We start from the raw sequence: 13,686 nt of genomic DNA, 5'->3' as shown, positions 1-13,686 counted from the left end.
GACGATGAGCGTCAGGTTCAAACCCAAAATCACCCAAATCACATTATTTTCACTGATTTCCACAGTGACAGAAGTAGTTGGATGTAACAACATACATCGTTAACCAACTAAACTCAATATTATATTATTCGATTTATAATTAACATATTAGGATAAGTAGGATACAGTAGCGCATGACTTCACTATGACCAGAACTAAATAAACCACACCAATACTTTCCACATGGACCTAGTAACGAACACAATTTACTATAAAATAACTCAGCGATCGTATTGTTTAACAGAGTATCAAACAGTTAATCAGTTTTGTGATCGGTGACCGCGTGGCGGCGAGGAGGGCGGTCCCTCAGGGCCTCGGACCAGCGATTCCTTCTCCATTTGTATGATAATTCGCGGCCAACGCCGGGGACCACGACTCGTCTTCCGGATATTAAACGAACTGTGAACCGTGTACAGTCAGCTTCAAAAGTCACTGATCAAATGGGACTTTTCGATATCCTTATACTCGAAAGCAATCGTGTTACAACAGACACCTACAGGAAAACAATTGGGTAGTTGATAGGGTTAACGAAAAATTATCATTAAACTTGTACTTAAATAATGTTAAAATTGTAATTATTATAGACTGAAACATTTTATTAGGCACTCGTTTCATACTTACTAAATTACGAAGCTGTTACGTCATTATGTTGTAATTTTGTACGTAAACGTATTTCATAAAGAGTAGCTGATTTGACTGGTAATCAAATACCCTATTGAAATAGATTGACGCTACTAATTATTACCAATGTTAGCTGGTGTTTTCAGTCTATATTAAAACCACAATGTAAAGCAGTTTCAGAAAAAAAATATTGTCCAACGAGTTCTGTAGTTGACTGTACAAACGACATTGGGATACTCACCACGTATCTATGTGTGTGATTCGTGCTTCATGTTTATGGAACTATTGGAAACTAGCGGTTGAAAAGAGTATTAAATTTCTTGACCTTAGCCGAAATCTACCGCGTCTCTAGATGAAAAACGATTTCTTATTAAATCTTAGTTAGCGTCAAAAATGTGTACACCTTCACATTTGTCATATTTTCAGTAGTATGTTTACCAATAAAAGTAGTGAAATTAGCACTGATCATTAACGTTAAAGTAATTTCACAATCACTAGGTTTTGGTTGTTGATCAACAGTGACAAAAAATGGTCGATTAAAAATGTGACGGTATTTTCTTATTTTAGAAGCAGACTGACAGACTTAAAAACTAAGCTTTTGCCTGGAATTTATCCGCGTAAAAGTAGCAAAGTAATCTTATGTTTTGTGACGTATGTAATTGAATAAAATAAATAATTAAAATCAAAAATTATTATATAATTCACACTTGTTCATCTGATTCAAAACTAAGCAAAGCTTGAAACCAGATTTCTGAATAACATCTTAATTCATCATATACTTCTTAATACATACTTATAAAGATACATTTACTCATTATGTATGTAGATATATTTATCTAAAATTGATATCGGGCAGGTTCACATGTAAAAAAATAAACAGTAACTAGGACTGCTTAAAATACTTAAATCGATAGAAGCAAATGAGATAAAATCTACGTTTCAGACCTCAATTGGCAATTTAAGAATAGAATAAAACTTCAACCCTCTCGTAAATAGGTCAAATGAAACCAATTTCTGTTAGTAAAGCCCAATGGAAGGTGTGAATATTCTCCTTCAGAAATGTCATTAGATTATTTTTATAAGAATGTTCCGAATTGTTTTCTAGTTAACGTCCTCGACACCTGATCGCACGGGATTCTATAGATACGGATTCAATATCAATTTTTCATTAATTCTTCCGTCATGCTCACAGATTAAAAACTCATTTTTCAAAGATCCTTTTTTTTTCGAGAACATTTGAGTAGCATTGGAAATTGGGCTCGATCAGCCTGTCATTTTGATTTTCGATTTCTCGGAGATTAAGGAATGTGCTGTCTTTTCTCATACGATCAAATATTTGTTTTTTAATATGAGGACATTCTTGTTTTATTTTGGTGCTTCGCTTGCTGTTATTAAACATACCAACTATATATCAATCTTTAACTATTTTCGGATTGTTTATTTGTGTTGTAAATAATAATTATAAGTTATTTATATATATTGATTCGAATCCTGTAAAATCATTAACCCTATTCAAAGACGCATTTCATACATCTTGATCTTACCTGATGTGATTTGTGGTCTTATTTCACACATTTTAAATTCTTTGCGAAGTTGTAAGTGTCGTGATTGTAGTAATGAAATCACAATTATAACACTACATGCCTAAGTAACTAAATTTACTATATTCTATGTTTAAAAGCTTGCTAAAAAAGTAAAATCACATGTTCTTATACCAAAAATGTAGTAATACAATTCTCAATCTACAAAATGCGATTAAAATTACGCCGCCATTTGTGAAAAGAAATGGCAAAGACAAATGTAAGGCGAGGAAGTGGCACGTTTATAAAATAGTTTGTAACGTGTGTAATGCCCTGAGAAACGAGATAAGGCTGCTACATATCACGCTACGAACAAGCTACGAACATGCTACGGATTGCTACGACGCCGTAGTTATGTGTTAGTATCGGCGTACTGTCTGTGAAATATTTTACTTGCTTTTGTAGAAATAGAGCTTCGGTATCTATTGCTTGAAAATAGTAATGCGTTTTGAGGAAAATTCGGAAGAAATTGTTTTAATGTGGTCTTTACAGTCCATTTAATCGCTTGTCCAAATCTATTCTATGATTAGAAGATTTTGAATATTAATACATGACTGTAGTCTAGATGGAAAACTTCTACATTAGATAACAGTGTTATTTTTCGTCAGTACCTACTGTACTCGTAACAGTTATCTACTATGATTGACGCATTCAAAACAGATACACGCCGCATTGTAAAAAACATAAATTATATTATTCATGATCACATACGTCTATATGCAAACGGGTTTGTTTACTCGCATAAATTGCAAAGAATTGTTTGAAATTTTAATACGATGGCGTCGGTCGGACATTTGCGAACGTTCAAACGTGAGTGCAAGCTAAAATTTTAAACAACACGAAGATTAGATATTCGGGGGAAATTGCAGCAGTAAATATCGTTTACGGAAGACCTTAAGTTTACAAGGTATAATGATAACGACTACGACAAAGCCGCCATCTTTTTTGACGCAGTCCGTTCGAAATTCGAACTCCGATTGTCTGTGGTGCGCTTTGAGGTTCAGAAAATTGGCTCGCGTTTATTGGTTTATTGATCTATGGTACATCTCTAAAGTTCTAAACGGTATTACAGATGAAATGAGTTTATTGGCACTGGCGAGGAAAATGAACATTTTTGTGTACTTTATTTTACACTTTAACAGCATTATTATGTGTAGTACAGTCAGTAGTGTCAGTATATCAGATTTGAGGCAAAGTTAAAAATAGTTACCTACTGTTCCTTCTTACATTTGGTAAAGAATAATCGATTGTTGATATTGTAAATAAGATGTAAACCTACATCAACAGCAATAATAAATCGGCAATGTTGTTAACGACGTTAAAAACTGGTTGTTTAGAGAAAAACTGTATTAAATAACTATTTATTTTCCGCGAAAATACGTATAACAGAACGCCAAATCATGACTTGCGCCTACAAAAATTTAATTCATTTTTATGCAAGACTGGAATTCATTATCTTCCTCCCTTCCCTCAAGACGATCTTGTTTTACCCCGGGATATAATCTCGCTTATACTTAAGGTTTAAGTAACGAAGAAAAATATTTCCTAAAAACGAAGAAGGAAAAGCCATATTTATTACATTAGGTTTGTGATATACTTAGATATACGACGATTGCGTTTACTAAGCCATGTGCGCAGTTTTCCGAATAAAACTATCCTATAGTATCCCATGAGCGTCGTAAGGGATGAACACAGGTAATCCCTTTCCCGCCTTGGGTTAGGGAGTCGTGAAAGTGTAAAGTAACAAAATACTTACCTATTTACATATACTGATAACTTATTTTAAGCAATTATTGACTCGTTTTTATTTATGGATAGCATTCGTTTAATTGGTGAAATAAGAAATGTATGTATTCGTTATGAATTTAAAATCATTAAATAGATATTGTCCCATTCATTCTACTGAGTAGAATGAATGGGACAATATCTATTTAATGATTTTAAATAACTCTACTCTCTACTCTACATAACTCTACTAATGCTAAATATAAATACGTAAAAATACGCATAAATAATGTTAGATTCATAAGTCACACTGCTAATATAGCGAAACTATCACCTTTTTTACATAAAATCAAGTTTATTGAACTCAAAATGACGGGCGTAATTTATATAGAAGAAAATCTTAAACTTGTAAGATAACCCTTTGAATCCGTGGCGTGAAAGTTTGTAAGTGTTTGTAAGAATATCAGCGCGAATATTTCAATACCTCGGGGACATCAATAGATGCGTAGAACAAAGTTAGAACAACTTTTGATTTATGGTGGCGGTCCATCAGCGTGATGCCAATAATTCACCGAGTGTTTGCGTTCAACACTTTTCTTTAGAGAAACTGTGATGCTTGTTTTGAAGAAAATATTGTGGAGTATTTGTGTGAGCTTGGTAGTTTTAAAAAGCAAATAAAACCTAAAATATCCTCGGAAATATGCTCTATAGTAAAACTTAAGGACTACTTCTCTCATGCATGTCCAGTAGAATGGGTTAATTTTTTGATAAATCCTTCGTAACATGGTAGGAATTAATAATTATGAATAAAAGAAATGAATTAAATAAAAATGTAGTGTAATGTAAATTACGGTTTAACAATTATGTGAAGTTATGCAAAGAAAAGCAATAAATAAAATCTTACATCAAGTGTTCAAAGAATCTAACTTCAGTTACGACCAGCGATCACCATTACGCCACGTAACTTTATACCATTACAATGTACCTACTATGTAGAGCAAGCATTCGTCATTAAATACTTCATTCAATAATAAAATATTTTAATTACAAGCGAGCAAAATCTTTGACATGCAAGATAGTGCAAGAATGCGGGCTAATTCTGGCGTTCCGTTTGTCGCATTGCTGCAGGCAAGCTCCTAAGATGGAGTACAATCCGTACAATGTGGGAATCCATTAGGATTGTGTTCATTCATTACGTGGTAGCACCGTGATAGTATGTGCAGGTCGTGGGTTACTTTGTTACTTGTGGTGTAAGTCAAACGGTCGAGACATTCGGTTTCTTAAAATTTCACTTATTAAAAGAGCTGAAGAACAAATTGGCAGGTTATTAATATTACTTAGCTACTTACGATTTTAAAATAATCTTATCGCCATTATCGCCAACAAACTGGTTGACAGGTTGGCGATTTTTGTATGTATTTTATAATGTGATGTATTATATGTAACAGTAGTACGTTATAAAAAAAAAAAACTATCGCGTCAAAGAATTATACTGCAAATAGGTCTTAAACGCGATTAATTCTAGGGTTATGGTAACTTATTTCTTACTCCACTCTTCGAACGAGTGTGTGGTCACTAAGATCTTCTAATATTTTATCGATATGAAAAATGTACGTCAAATTATTAAAATCTGTAAAACCTACGGTTTTAGTCAAAGATCAAGCAGTGGGAGAGGTATCCAGGTATTCTATTTTTAGTTTTTCAGTTACTTATATTGACATTTTAAAAGCTTTTATAATATGCATTTTCACAGGCAGATTCAGGATAGTTTCCACGAACTTTTAAATGCTATTAGCTTCACCCGCGTATCGCGAAAAGGATGCATTTTAGACGCTTTGAGGAGTTCCAAACACATTTAAGGAAACATTAGCGTAGTCTTAAATCCCAATCAACTCGTAATTATATGTATATAAAACTACCATGTCACAATGTTAGTTACCGTACTCCTCCGAAACGGCTTGGCCGATTCTCATGAAATTTTGTGAGCATATTGAGTAGGTATGAAAATCGGCCAACATCTATTTGTCATACCGCTAAGTGACACTATATATTTTTTAATTTATATGGCAAAACAAGTCGGAAATTTTCCGAGTCAGCTAGTTTTATTACAAAATCGCTGAACAGCGTATATAACGATTGATCATTGAAACATCACAAAACCAGAATCAAACAAAAAATAATCTATAAAACATAGTATTCAATCTTCAATAGAATTCATCCGGGGTCCGTTTAACTGTCGATCAGCGTAAAATCTCTTACATAGGTACATTTGTGCCGTGAGTGATGGGAAAAAGAGGGTCCCAAACAGTGAATGGCTTGAGAATTAATGATAGTTTCACAGCGATTGGTCAAGTGGAAGCGGGCGGAAAATGCGCTCAATGATACCGCTAAATGGTTGCCAATGATTCTTCATTTAAAGGTATTAAAGGGACAAATACATTGTTACTAGCTGACCCGGCAAACGTCGTTTTGCTATGTAAATTATACTAAAATGGCTATTAAAAAAAAAGGGGTCCGTGAAAAAAGGGTAAAAATTTAAGGTCGTTTGTATTTTTTATGTCCGCATACTTATGTGATTTAATTGTACGTCATAGTTACGACTAATTCAAAGTTTTCAGGACTAATATTTATATCAGAAACCAATTTTAGTTCTTGGCATCTTATGCGGAAACTTTCAGATTCTGACTAGTGCTGGTTTCTGTCTCACAGTTTTCTATTTTAAGAAGTTTTTACACAGTAGTAGTAATTAGAAAACATTTGTAAAGAGTTAAGAGTATTTTTTGAGAAACTGATTTAGTTAAATAACAACTCGCGAGTTTGAAGGGATGCAAACAATTTTAATTTTCTAATGCTTACAAAAAGTGATTGAGATCAAGCCGTTCTAAAACCTAACGGCCAACGACTTAAACGTTTCTCAATTTTAAATTTAATTTAAGTCTCATACTTTCACGTCCACTGAATCAGCATCACTGAAATCTGAATGCCGATAGTGTATGCGATCGAAAACCTCTTAATAACTAAAAAGCTGAAAGCATCACTAATTGCCAAAAGGTACAAAACCTATAAGCCTATTAGTTTCCATGCATAAAAAATGAACGATTGACCGCCTCTAGCAACCTTGTCATCATTAGCAGTTTAAATGTACCTTGTATCGAGGCGCCCGTAGCCAGTTGCGCTCACCGGTCGGTAAACGATCTGTGGGTTAAGCAAATCTTGGCGCGGTCATAGATGGGTGCCCGCGTAGTGGTATTTGAACAGGGCGTCTCCGTGCTTCGGAGGGCACGTAAAAAGTCGGTCCCAGTTGTTGTCAATTAAGATAACAGTCGTTAAGCCACGTCAAAGGCCTTTAGGCAGCTGGAGCAACTTTGACACTAGGTTGACCACTAACCATACGACAAGACAAGACATGACCTTGTATCAAGCTTTCTGTTCAGAGCTCAGATGAAAGATCAACGGAACTAAAGTATCGCAACTGTCGTAATTGGCCGAGGGCCGTTTGGAATTCAGTCCAATCGAGTTAATGTTGTGAATCCGCGTCGCGCATAAATATGTTTGCTTTTCATTGAAATGTTTTAGTTTTGTGAATGTTTGTTGGACTGTTGTTTGTAACCTAATATGTAGGTAATGTTTTGCTATCTACTACTGTAAATAGGGAATGAGTGATAAATGTTTTTAGATAAACTTTTATAAATTTAAGGTCTGAGAGTTCTTTAAGAATACCGTAACCTGCGTACTGGTTTTACTAAACTGAGTATTTCTATACTTTTAAGGTTTGCAGCCCTTCGGCACCTTTAGCTTTAAAACTTTGTAAATGGACCATGCGAAAAGGAATACGGAAGTAATAACTATCAACTATTTGAGAAGAAATGTAGACCCATTTAAATCATGAATATGGGACTTACCCTGGTTTCTTAAGTACATTTAGCGGTAGTTTATCTATTCAATAGCGTTTAAACTAATATAAAAAGACGCTATTTCATAGATAAACTACCGCTAAATGTAGTCAGAAACCAGAGGTTAGAGATCTACTCAATATGTTAACCATAATAATTTAAATATTTTCGAGCACAGTTATCCGAAGAAGGTTTAAAATGTAGCCTAGAATAAAGATTGATAGAAAGTTCGAGTGCGTCAAAAGCCAAGATGGCAAACTTTTGTAAATAATGTGTTTATTAATAACTTTGTTGAAGACTGAGCAAAAATACGGAGTAAATATCGCGTGAGTGTGTGGGTCGCATACGTAATAACCCAGCTAACTTTGTGAATGGTTCTTAACGCCTGAGTACCGATTTCAATTATTATTAGAATGCCGAAGTTTCAAGCGTGTGATTAAAATATGCTAATTCAATACTTATGAACGAAATACAATTGATTTTCTCGTTTCGTATGCGTGTGTTTTGTAAGCCGAGATTGTTGTGTGTACGTCTATGTATATTATATTCTTATGTCACATAGGGGGAGACATTATAAGATGCAAATTCATACCACAACTTTCGGTGGTAATTAAATATACTACCTATTATGCGCATGTATAAATTATTTTCATTAGCTGATGGATATTTAGTCATGAGGTTTGTTATCTAGCAATTGGCCTCCTTGGATACAAACGTTCTTCAAAAAAATGGGATGCTGGATGCTGTAAAATGTAAAGCTAATGTTTTGCTCACCGTTAAATAAAAGGAGAGCAGCCAATGATATCGGATTTCTCTCGTTCAAAATCTTACGTACAATTTGTGTACCACCATCGGGAAATAAAACAAAGCCGGTTGAAAGTGTACAGCGACCACAAAGTTAGCAGTCAGTGTGCCAAACCGGACAAATACGTATTGTCTCAAGCGGAACTGGCGGACACGCGCCAAAATAATTACTATTGTTATACGAATTATTGTCCTTTTGTATTGGAAGGTACTAGAGACTATAATATGTAGCGTTTCTTTTTTAGTTAATGTTGATTTACTGTTTACCTTTACATTCTTTTTATGAAAACTAGTTTTTTTCTGATCCGAACATATTTTTTTTCCATTAACGTTAATTGCGATATTATATTATTTTTTCTATTCATAGACACAGTATGGACTACTAAATATAGAATGATACTTAGTCGGCAAAACTCAAAAATTACGTATGAATGTCTATTTCACCTACAAATCTGAACGCCCAAAATTACAAGTGCAGGTGTAAACAGAAACTAATAATGTGCAAAATCAACACGCATAACTACAGAAACACACTAAAGTAACCCGCAAAAGTCTTTACTAATGCAATCAAACTACAAATAAATTCACAAAGTAGCCCACCCTAACACCGGTAAAACTAAACTGCAAGTGGGGCAGTACACGGCACTGGCCGGCTGTAAAGAGGCTGTAAAACAAGCAGTTCACTCACTGTAGCTGTGACCAACTGGCCAGTATCTGTATTATGAATACCACGTGTTTGCGGATGAGCCCGCGCATTGTCTATTATTCAGATTGTCTATAACCCACTCGGGTAAACTCGGCTGTGTTCGGCCAGCTTCGGGGTGTTAATTGAACTTGGACCTTGTTGCATATTTGTTTGGGGATGGACTGAATGGTTTTGATGTTATCTTTTGGAATTAAATAGCTGTTCTAATCGGAAGTCTAATTAATTTAGAGCATGTTACACTTTTCCATGTATTAAGTAAATATAGTTCCTAATAATACATTTTAAAATATTACCCAAACCACGTAATTAAAGATTGTGCTATATATATTTATCTTAGCCTTATGTACTGAATAGAATGAATAACAAAAAAATTCTTATATCATGCCCATAACTCAAAATACCCAAGCATTAATAATATTACATCACTTCAAAGATAACAAAACCCATCATTGATCCTCGAGCTCAATAAACGTTTCACTTTATCTCCCAAGCACGGGAGACTCGGGGAGAGGCAGCCATATACAAAGGTGCTCTCACAATAGATCCAATATGATCATAACCTCACGTTTGTCACCCTGCGGCCTTAAAAAGCGCATAAAAATATATAGCGGAGCCGCCCTTAAAATATTTACTTACTCATCGATGTGTACACTCCACATAAACTTTACATGTTGCAAATAACTTTATGTTCCTCACTATGTCACTAGATGGCGTTGTATAAAATAAACTCGATAAAGCCCGTCGCGGCTTGTTGGGTGACCCAATTTGGAAGGTCAGCTTTTCGTACGCTTTCCGCTTGAAGTTGGTGATTTTCGATTAGGTAGCCTTCAAGGGTTTTCTTTGGTGTCATTATGTATTTGATTTTAATAGGAAATCAATTGGTGTCTTTGATCTGTGAGATTTTGAATATTTTGCATCTTGAACCCGTCCGATAAATTGATACAGCCAACTGATTAATTCTAATTCAAAAAATCCTTTTGATGAAGCAATTTTATTATATCAACTATAGTGACTTAAGCTTATTAAATATTTTTGGTTTTCTATTTAGTTCACCCGCGCTGCGATAGCCATTCCGTTCACAGATAATACTTAACTTAAAGATACACTACAACCAGAATATCCCGCCTATAAACTTAAATAATTTTACATTGCACAGCAAGCGTTTCCAATTGATGTCCACATTAATTATCGGTTGAACGCTGAAACAACTTCCGTCAGCGATAACACTGTCGTTACTGTATAATTGAGCCTCACTGTACTTAATACGATCAATATATTGCAACCGATTTATAATAATTATGGAGATTTTAATCTATACTAATATTATAAAGCTGAAGAGTTTATTTGTTTGTTTGTTTGAACGCGCTAATCTCAGGAACTACTGGTCCGATTAGAAAAAATCTTTCAGTGTTAGATAGCCCATTTATCGAGGAAGATTATAGGCTATATATCATCACGCTACGACCAATAGGAGAAGAGTACCAGTGAAAAATGTAACAAAACCGGGGAAAATTTTGACCCATTCACTAATGTGACGCAAGCGAAGTTGCGCGGGTCAGCTAGTAGTTTATAAATATTATCCATACGTTACAGGATTACCTCCAGAAAATAAGCGAACGAAATAGGAATATATTATACAAAATTTTGAAAATGCGGCATTTTGTTTCCATGTTTCACCTTCTTCGCTTTACGACAAGAAATAGCGAAAGATTTGATATAATTAAGCATGGAAATAATTGAAACTTGACATTAAAGATAAACAAGTGACTTGTCTTAAAGATAGCCATACGTTTAAGTAGTATCGTCGTAAAAGAGTAACTGACATCGGCATTTATAATAATTGAATATGCTATAGAATTAAGGTATGGATATCGGATAATATGGTATGGAGATAGGCTTACAATACATGTTTGCCCAAAAGTACTTATAGTTCGCGGTGCTGCGTTGTTCCAAAATAGCTACAGTCAGATAATATGTGATTTCAGATCTATGACATACACGTGTAAGAAAAAATATTTAAAATAAAGTAGAAGGCTTATCATTTCTTTTTATTCGCTTTAAAATACAACATCTCCACTTAAAGCTGGGTTTGTGTTGTAGGGTCTTTCCAATCATATAAACAACATTATTAGTAAATCACACAAATAAGTAAAAATTACATTTTTGCATTTAGATCGTGTTCTTATGAACGTTTTGTATCCATTAATGTGCGTTCTCTATTATCTTTCCTGTCTATCCCACATCAAAGCCGCAATGTAATTAAAACCGGCTCGGCTCAAAGAAAACTCGCCAACATTTTAATGGAATTCGTGTTATCCTTTACATATAAATATAATTATTATTTCGAACCCGACCTGGGGTTTATAGCAATTTGTTTTTGATCGCTTGTTATAATAAATACACTTAAAAAATATGTAGTCTAGAACAGGCATTTGCCAGGCATTTGGCCAGCATGATGGACCGAAGGCCTAAACCCGCTCTCATGTCTGGAAGAGACTTTTTCAGTATAACAGCAACAAATTCAATTTATTTTTGTTCATATTTATATTTACGATGCTTGAAGTTTCCAGTAGTTTAAGTTTCAATTTTCCACAATATGAGATACGTTCATACAACATACTCTCATACATAAAATCACGCCTTTTTCACATAGGGGCAGGCACAAATCAAAAGAATGAAATCCTATGGAAATTGACTAAAGGACATGTGAAAAGGATCATATTTCACCAAATCCTTCCCAGAATTTAAGGACACATTCGCAAAAAGTGATTTTGCGATCGCATTGATGCTGTATTGCAATTATTATGAAACACACTCTATTTTTATTCAGATACCTCATCTATTAGTATAACAATGAAAACATTAACTATTAACGCATTATTGGTATCGTACAAAAAAAATGCCGTAGCAACTTACTAAAGCTTTCGTAGCACATTGTTCCGTAGCACCATCTACGCTCTACGCCGTAGTACAGCTACCCATTATGTAGCAATAAGTAATCTATAAACTTTTTTCAATTTTTAATGATGAAGTATAATAATGTGCTTTTAAATTGTATATCACAATATTATCTGTATCCACTAATCAATTAATAGTTTGCAAAGCGCAATAACAAAATAATGACTACTATGCAAATGGATGTAGTGATATGCAATGCTGCAAATGACTGAAATGTTCTGTGATCAATTCTAAAGAGAAAGAATTTAAAACCAGCATCGGTTTCCAGCATTTTAAATAACTGGAATAGAATACAAACTGTGGTATTTGTTTCAGGTGAACTGTGGTGGGCGGACGGCCGCGTCGCAATCACACATGCTGACGATATGGTAACTAATAATACTACTAGCTCTTTAATATTAAATCTTAAATGTTTATCTTTCATAAAATCATACCTAGCTGTTTAAAGAATATTTTTAATAATTTTTTCTCTCGACCCAGGGGAAAGTTCGCAATTTTCCGTTACTAGCGCCATCTATCAGTTCACGTCGGCATTACCCACTCACCCCGAAGTCTACTGAAAACAGGCTGTCGGCGCCGCGTCTCACCCTGTAGTACTTCGTTACATTGACTCTCGCTAGATGGCGCTGGTTGACTGAAATTTGTATTTTGTTACAAAAGTCGTTTTGAACTAAAATAATATTTGAATTTCAAGTATTTACCTATTATTGCAAATTATATTTTTGTCAGCTATTACAGCTATGTAAATATTGAAAAAAATTAAAAAAATATGAAAACTTCCGGAATATTCACACTTTCTACGGCCGAGAAAAGGAGGTAGATGTGATGATGCTTTTAAACATTTGTTTACGAAATATAGGTTTATTTGAATATGTGGAGATGCTGCTTTAGATAATACGCTATAGTTAATGGAAATAATGATGTTTAAAATATTGTTGTTCATGTTATCAGGATACAGTATGGCCGCGGCATATTGGCTCAACTCGCTCGGATGCCTGTCGCTGTCGCTGCTATGCCTCTTCGCAACTACTCTTCAAGTCACAAGCGGTAAGTATTTTATATAACAACTAAACTAAATAGCGTGATAATAATATACATGTGGGTATTTATGACTAAGTATTTTTACTTAAGTCTAAACGATTTGTTTATCTTTACACAAGCTAGTGTATTTTTGCGATGATGTTAGCGCATTTTACTCAACAACAAACATTAGCAAAAAAAATATTTAAACCCTTTCGAACAAGCGCCATTAACTTAACTGCATTGTTTCTGATGTTCGTAATGACAAAAACCGGTAGAAGATTTTACGGGAGACCTTTGCCTAACAGCAGTACAGGTTAATAAAAAAAACTCGCATCAA

General features: G+C 34.4%; 1 protein-coding gene across 4 annotated transcripts in view; it reads left to right on the top strand.

Moving 5' to 3' along the window:
- LOC142976356 (cubilin) overlaps window positions 1-13,686 on the top strand; it is a 93,151-nt gene that overhangs the window by 3,124 nt on the left and 76,341 nt on the right. For all 4 annotated transcript variants that reach the window (XM_076119623.1, XM_076119621.1, XM_076119622.1 and 1 more), the window contains exons 2-3: window positions 12,642-12,694; window positions 13,278-13,373. In XM_076119623.1, the coding sequence (XP_075975738.1) occupies window positions 13,286-13,373 (88 nt within the window). In that variant the 5' untranslated portion in view covers window positions 12,642-12,694; window positions 13,278-13,285. The remainder of the gene's footprint in view (window positions 1-12,641; window positions 12,695-13,277; window positions 13,374-13,686) is intronic.

Source organism: Anticarsia gemmatalis, chromosome 11 (genome assembly GCF_050436995.1).
Source record: "Anticarsia gemmatalis isolate Benzon Research Colony breed Stoneville strain chromosome 11, ilAntGemm2 primary, whole genome shotgun sequence".
NCBI lineage: Eukaryota > Metazoa > Arthropoda > Insecta > Lepidoptera > Erebidae > Anticarsia > Anticarsia gemmatalis.
This window is presented reverse-complemented; position numbering and strand designations above follow the sequence as displayed.